We start from the raw sequence: 7825 nt of genomic DNA, 5'->3' as shown, positions 1-7825 counted from the left end.
ATTACTTGAAGACATAAATAAAAAATAGAGGAGGAAGCTGATTAAACAATCAACTAGATGGCCAGAAAGCATTCTAGCACCTATTCCCCCCTCTCCAGTCCTTGAACAGAGAAGCAACTTCATTAATTCTTACATGCTTTATATTTACAGTAACCAGTCTACTTTATGATTTTTGCTGTTGCAAGGCAGAACATTGGTTACTGTGAAAAAAAAAATTCCACTGGATTACTTTGATTTGAATGAGGTACTGCCTGTAGATGTAATATTAAGCTTATCCAGACTGCAGTAAAGCCTGAACATCCAGTGTTTTTTCTGAGAACCTTTCTGAACTTCTGTTTTGTTTTCTGAATTTGGTGTGTATACTTCTGTATTACAGACTTTTTTCAGGATGAATTATTATTTATTTGACTTCTTACATGTATGTAAATCTGTCCACTGCTCTTTCCCCTCACATAACGTCCTCTTATTATTTCTTTCAATTTAATTTATTGACTCATTTATAAAAATGAAACTCTATTGGTTACTTTTGTTACATTACCATGAATTGATGTTTTACTATTTCCTAAGGCCTGGCTGAAGAAGCAGATGTCTAAAGCCAGTGGACAATTAAGTGTTTCAGGAGTTCTTTAATACAGTTCTCTCTCTAATGAATGAATGACCTGTGAATGGCGGAATCATTGATACAACAGCTTATTAAAACAGCTCAACTTCACCTTAGAACTGGAAAGAAGAAAAAACTATCATCTTCAGCCTCCTTGAATGTAGCTGGGGAGGTACTGGCAGTAGCAACTGGGTTGAAACCAGCTTTTCTGTATGATTACAATTCTGCTGGGAGTTCTCAGATACTGGACTATGTTCAACATCTTCAAATTACTCTTCAACTTACATGTCGGCTACATATTCTTAATATAGCTGAAAATGTTCTCATAATCAACCTGGAACGGATGTGTTTGTGTTTGGAGTCAGTCCTGCTCAGCAATGATGTCATCTTCATTGACGTTTCTGCTTTTAGACCATGTCCTACCTTTTCTAACCCAGAAAATGTGAACCTTATAAAAAGCCATGTGTCAGAGATATTGAATCATATTAAAGCATTAACAGAAGAGACATCCCAGACAATATCTTCAAGTGAACTCTTTTCGACTGAATGGAATCTCTGTACTCTATTTGGCGTATTGCTAGGGTATCCAGCATCCTATAATTTTCCTATTCAGAAGAGTTTTGATAATTGTCTTACACTAATTCCACTGAGAGTGTTTACTATTCAAGCCACATTTTGTATGGTTAACAGTGATTTCAGAGTTCGGTTTTATTCTTTCAGCATCCCAGAGGTCTTGTATCCAGACATGAAAATGAACCTCAGTGCATGGTGTGAAAAGCTCACAGAGGCTTTTAAAGCTCAGAAAGAATTTGCTGATCTCTGCATTGCAAGTGATGTGGTTGCTCTATCAGCAGTGGCCTTGTAAATATGAATTAGAGTTTAGAGATAGATAACAGTGCTGCTCCACAGTATTCTACTGATTTGTTTAAAAGCTTTAGAACAGAAGTTTGGAAGCATAGTTCAAGCAATTATGGCAGTGTTTTAAACAAATACTGTATGCACTTTTCCTTTCAGCAGCATTCAGGATATCCTTCATAATTAAATTTCCAATAATCTATTTCAGGTTAGCATACTTTTCCAGAAAATATTATTAACTGATCTTCTATTTCAAGTTCCAGGCAAAAAGAATTCAGTGTTTTTCTCCAGCTAGAATTGGCAATGATGTCAATTCCAGTAAGATCAAGCAAAATTTAAGTGAATTGAGGAACTTAAGATTTTTGCAACTGTAAGAATGGCTATTGTGTCAGTGGTTATAGAGATCAATGATATATATGGATAGACATACAAACAATATATGGATAGACATACAAATAATATTTGTTGCTTTGGTTTTAATAATAATTCAAAAACTAATTTAAGCAATACACAAAACTAGACTCCTTGAGTACAATACACAATACTTAATTTTACAAGACATTTTAAAATTGAAATACCAACCATTTGGAATAATCTAGACTGCTATATTGCAATCAATAATAGGCAAATATGTCCAGGTATGTTCAAGGTATAAAGTTGCTTAAGTAACATACCAGAGCTGTTACCATGATTACCATTATGATAGGAATCCAATGCTTGTAATTTCTCTGAAAAAAGATAAAATGTTTTGAGTTAATAAACTGATTACAAATAAAATACACAGAAAAAAAACAAGTGTACAGTACTTCTGGTCATGTAGTGACATTTCTATTGTGCTTTCACATTGTTATTTCATTCCAGAGAAGCTTCTACTGCTATCGGTATCAAGTAAAAGAGGTTTTTCCCCCCTTTGCAATAGCAAGGGAAAAAAACCCCTATACAGTACAGTTCATGCTGAAGATAGATGAATCAGGATTCAATGCTACTCAGTGTGTTTTGGTAAAAAGATTACCAGTATCTTAAAAGCTGCATTTCATAGAAATACTTCAGGGATGCAAGGTGAATCTTTTGTGCATCGTTCTTAAGAAAATTACAGGTGTATAAAAAGACTTTATTAATCACATTTCTACATCACTCCTCTCACCTAAGTGACTCCGGGCAGGTTATTATAAACAACCTTCATACCTTCATACATATGTATATATTTTTTATTTTTATTTATTTATTTTGTCCAATACACAATACACAATGAAGGTTATAGAGGATATAGTAGAGAAGAAATACGAGATATAGGAGAGACTATTGGACAGGGGACGGAAGGCACTCTAGTGCGCTTATGTACGCCTCTTACTGACCTTAGGAATATACAGTCTAATTTAAAAGTACCCATTTTTCTATTTTCTTTTTCTTCTATTTTCTTTTCTCTCTTTTTCTCTCTCTGTCCAACTTTCTTGTTTCTCTTTCTTTTCTTTTGCTAGGTTTTTCTTTTTTTCTTCTCCTTACCCTTTCTTTTCTTTCTCTTAATTACATGTTTGTAATGGTTGTTTACTATTATTTTTCAATTGTATTGTTTTTCTATTTGTGAATAAAACTTATTTAAAAAAATAAAAAATACCCATTTTGTATATCCTCGGCTTTCTATGAAGGCCTGCCTGACATCCAGTATCTAATAGTAATGTAACATCATCATATCGTTATTTTATGTATGTATGTATATATGTATGTATGTATGTATTTTATTTTTGAAACATCCAAGTTCAAATCCTTAATAAGCAGGGCACCAAAACAAGGAAGATAGGCTACAATAATTTTGTCGACCAGGAACTGTTTGGATTGGGTAGGATTTCAACTTCTAAATTCTGGGCATTTGAATCCCAATTTCTATGGAATTGATTGGGGAAATCAACTTGGCATTGATGATGCCATCTTTGATTATTAAGATTGCAAGATTAGGTGACACAAATGGAAGTTCAAAACCTCTTACCTGGATAGGCTTGCTTTGAGAGTGCTTGAGTTCATCAAGGCAATGCTGTAAATTTTCAAGGCAACTGCTATACTTATTGTTCAGGATCTCTAGTTTATGGCAGAGATCAGTGCACTGGACAAGACAACAAAAACATGCTTAACATGCCTATTCTATATTGTTTTAAAGAAAGGTTTATGGTAGGGGTGGGCATCATGAGCCCAGGAAGCTATCTGCCATTCCTCATTCCTATTTTTTACAGACCCCAAAGTTTTCTAACATAAGATCAAGTTGCTAAAATCCTGCAGTATGTGCAATTCTAGCTGATTTAACAAACAAAATCATTTGCTAGTTAGTTATTTTATTTTAAACCTCCCAGTTTTTCTGAATTACTGTGAAGTTATGAACATCTGTTGTTTCATAGTTTATGTTCCAGTTCTGCTTCTTGGTTCCACAGATTATAGTTCTGCTTTATTTTCTGAAATTACAATTTCAATTTTTTTAAATGTATATGTTTACCTTCCTGCCACACTGGAAACATCTGCCCCTGAATGTATCTTTATCAATTTTTGTCTGCAAAGCAGTGTTGGCATTTTATATACTGCCAGGTGAAAAAAAATGGTTCCCGATGATTGTAGGGGAAGCTTTTCCATTTTGTGTCAAAGTTAGCTGCAATGTATTGTATTAGAAAAGTCATTAAGGTGATGGCATTTTCTTTGAGGGTTTTAATGGCACAGTTCCTACTGTGAGGCCCACATTTCACTGGGAAACTATATAAATACTACAGAATTGTCCATATATTTTGGAATTAGGAGGGGCAGCAATAAGCAGTGAAGTTAAGAAACATTAGGGACAATTTGAGAGATATAATCAAGAGGTTGGAATTTAATCCTAGGTAGAGGCAGATGTAACAGCTCCTGTTTGGGGTTGGACTAGATCAGTGTTTCCCAACCTTGGCAACTTGAAGATATTTGGACTTCAACTCCCAGAATTCCCCAGCCCGCAAACGCTGGCTGGGGAATTCTGGGAGTTGAAGTCCAGATATCTTCAAGTTGCCAAGGTTGGGAAACGCTGGACTAGATGACCTGCAAGGTCCCTTCCAACTCTGTTAATCTGTTAAATCTGTATATGTGTCCGCCCCAATAGCAAAAGGAACAAAGGGATCAGGGATGTTAAAACCTTTCTTAAATTTAGTTTAAATTTAGGAAACTAGCTTAATTAGAGAACAACACTTGAGAGAAATGTAACAACAGGAAAATGTCTTATCAATATTGTTTAAAAGCATTCTATGTTATTCTATGGCAATGCTACCTGAGCTGCTTTGAAAAGAGTTGATTCATTATGATAAATTGCTTGGGTTGTAACTCAATAATGGAAAGCTGCAAAGTCTACATGCTGCTGGAGGAGACAATGAAAGACAGGATATTTACATACCAAGCTTGTCTCCTTTATATGTAACTAATTACACGTCGAAACATGGGTGAAATACAGTATTGAGTGAAATTTTCTTTCAGGAGAATTCATTTTATCAGCTCATTTAAGAATGGATGAAAAGATGTGCAACACATTTTTGGACAGAACACTAGTTATTTCTATGACATACATGCTAATTCTCTTGACCTTGTTCTTAATTGACAGGATAGTACCAAGTACAAGTTTTAGTTTGCAAAATTGCTGAAATAATATGGACTTGATTCTCAAATTAGATTGTGATCAGGGAAACATTAGCTCTTGTGTTAACATATGCTAAAACTGAGTTGATCTATTAGTGACTGGATGTGAGAAATCCAATATGGGATCTGGATCAATCCCTCTTTTCCCCGTCTTTGTACTGTATCAGTACAGTAATGATCAGCGTTTTCATACACAATAGAAATATATTGTTGGACATATATTTAGTGTAAAATAAATTTGAAATAATGCATGTAAGAGATCAAATGCAAGACACTAAGCTTGATGAGATACAAACTGATAACACAAAGCGTTCATAATTCCATTGCAAGATACAGTGGTACCTCTACTCACAAACTTAATTTGTTTCGTGACCAGGTTCTTAAGTAGAAAAGTTTGTAAGAAGAAGCAATTTTTCCCATAGGAATCAATGTAAAATCAAATAATGTGTGCGATTGAGGAAACCACAGGGAACATGGAGGCCCTGTTTCCGCCCAGGAGATTCCTAGAGAGGCACCATGAAGGCTTCTCCCCGCCTTTTCCGGCCTTGTTTCCTCCCAGGAGATTCCTAGAGAGGCCCCACAGAGGCTTCTCCCTGCCTTTTCTGGTTATAGTTTCGGAGGCTCGGGTTTGTAAGTGGAAAATAGTTCTTGAGAAGAGGCAAAAAAATCTTGAACACCTGGTTCTTATCTAGAAAAGTTCGTAGAGGCGTTCTTAGGCAGAGGTACCAATGTATTTACAAATAACAATCTCCTAATGAGAGATTTAAGTTAAATCTTATTAACTATTTGAATCACCTCATCACCTCTTTTCTCTTAGCTGCAAGCTGGGATGTCCTTTTTTGCAGTTCTTCTCTCAAGCTGCTCTCTTTCTCTCCCTCATGATCCAATGATTGGACATTCTGCTTAGTTGTCACCCAACTGAGGAGTTCATTGGGCACTGTGGCAATCTGCTCTATAAAAACAATGATATTAGAAACATATTCTTGGATTCCTATGATACTGCAAGATGTTTGCCTTGCCCAATAAATGCATGAATTAAATTGTATCATTTATTTATTTATTTATTTGATTTATATGCCTTTAGGGTTTAAGTCAATAGTATGTTAAAATAGGATACACCTTTTTTGAAAGCCATGATATCATTATGCAGGTGCCATATTGTTAATCTACAAGAAAGCATATAAACTGATCAGCTGAAAAAGTTGGGTGGAAATATAGGACCAAAGTTGCTTAAATTATAAATGAGCACAACGGTAAGATATTAGAATAATCCTTGATGTATGGGTCTCATGGGTACTGGATAACAGTTCCCAAATATTCAACTAGTATGAAACAATTAATATAACTTACTAAAATCTTAGATACTTCAAGATAGCTGATGTCAATAAATGTAGAGCTGAAGGATTCCAGGGCAAGAAGCCGCAAGGGGAAAACAATTCAAAAAGCTTAGGCAACTTATATTATAAAAACAGTCTATCACAATTCCAATGAAGAATAAAAATAAGAGATCTCAAAAGAAACCAGCATGGCTTTACAAAAGAACTCTGAAAAATTAAAAGATGGAAAAGGACAAGTATTTATTTATTTTGTCCAATACACAATGAGAGTTTTAGTGGGTATATATAAATAAATAAAAGGCATATAACTAAGGCAGAACATTATGAAATAGCTTGAACTTGCAAAGATAAAGTCAGGAAAGCTAAGGCATAAAATAAACTGAGGTTTGCGATAAAACTTTCTACATGGGGCTACCTTTGAACAGCGTTGGGAAACTACAAATTGTGCAAAATGTAGCCGCGGGGGCAATCATGGGCCTCTCGGCATGTCTATGTTTCTCCAGCACTCCGCAGACTGTATTTGCTGCCATTTGGTTTCCAGACACAATTCAAAGTGTTGGTAATGATTTATAAAGCCCTACACGGCATTGGGCCAGATTACTTGTGGGACTGCCTTCTGCCGCATGAGTCCCAGTGACCAGTTAGGTCCCACAGAGTCGGCCTTCCCCAGATCCCGTCAATTAGACAATGTCACTTGGTGAGGCCTAGGGGAAGAGCCTTCTCTGTGGGGGCTCTGACTCTCTGGAATCAGCTCCCCACGGAGATTCATACTGCCCCTACACTCCTTGCCTTCCACAAGAATCTTAAGACACACCTATGTTGCCAGGCTTGCGGCGATTAGACTGTAGCCCCCTGGCCGATGAATATCTCATATGGTTGCTGTCTGAGTGGGTATGACTGGTTTTTAAATAAAATTTGGGATTATAGATTTGTATATTTAGTTTTAAATTAATTGGATTTAGGCTACTATATTGTATTGTTTAATTTTTTATATGCTATGAGCCGCTCCGAGCTTTCGGAGAGGGGCAGCATATAAATCCAATAATAAATAAATAAATAAATAAATAAATAAAGAAATAAATAAATTTTAAAGTTTCTTTCAACATGTAAAATATTTAAAAAGTCAAGGAAATGATTGGTCCATTAATGAGAGAAAATGACAAGAAAATGATAAGCAGCATGGAGAAAGCAGAACTTTACACAAAAGGAAAAAAAAACCAGTCCAATGTATAAAAATACTGTAATTTTAAAAGGCAAGTCAAAATTAACAGGGAAATGGTAAGAGAATATCTATCCTGGTAGTGGGTTGCTACTGGTTCGACCTGGTAGCCGCAATGGTAGCTGTAAAAAATGGGAAATTGCAGGAATTATATTCCCAAGCGTTCATATACTGAGA

At 35.5% G+C, this 7825-nt stretch overlaps 2 protein-coding genes across 3 annotated transcripts in view; one reads left to right on the top strand and one right to left on the bottom strand.

The window, feature by feature from the left end:
* The first annotated feature begins 576 nt into the window (after positions 1-576).
* C3H1orf74 (chromosome 3 C1orf74 homolog) lies at positions 577-3068 on the top strand. Its single transcript, XM_070745602.1, has one exon. The coding sequence runs from the start codon at positions 666-668 to the stop codon at positions 1464-1466; it is 801 nt and encodes a 266-aa protein (XP_070601703.1). The 5' UTR covers positions 577-665; the 3' UTR covers positions 1467-3068.
* TRAF3IP3 (TRAF3 interacting protein 3) overlaps positions 1918-7825 on the bottom strand; it is a 32212-nt gene continuing 26304 nt past the window's right edge. Inside the window, exons 14-16 of one of the 2 annotated variants that reach the window (XR_011558560.1) lie at positions 5888-6044; positions 3441-3554; positions 1918-2184 (exon numbers count right to left, since the gene is read on the bottom strand). Coding sequence is in view for 1 of the 2 variants with exons in the window: in XM_070745601.1 (XP_070601702.1) it covers positions 2101-2184; positions 3441-3554; positions 5896-6044 (347 nt within the window). In the remaining variant the exon portion in view is untranslated. The remainder of the gene's footprint in view (positions 2185-3440; positions 3555-5887; positions 6045-7825) is intronic. The other variant, XM_070745601.1, reaches the window with a different exon arrangement.

This window comes from Erythrolamprus reginae, chromosome 3, assembly GCF_031021105.1.
Source record: "Erythrolamprus reginae isolate rEryReg1 chromosome 3, rEryReg1.hap1, whole genome shotgun sequence".
NCBI classification, from domain to species: Eukaryota; Metazoa; Chordata; class Lepidosauria; order Squamata; family Dipsadidae; genus Erythrolamprus; species Erythrolamprus reginae.
This window is presented reverse-complemented; position numbering and strand designations above follow the sequence as displayed.

Excerpts from the sequence above, each read along its gene's own strand:
- C3H1orf74 (XM_070745602.1), top strand. The coding sequence starts at position 666 with ATGGCGGAATCATTGATACAACAGCTTATTAAAACAGCTCAACTTCAC.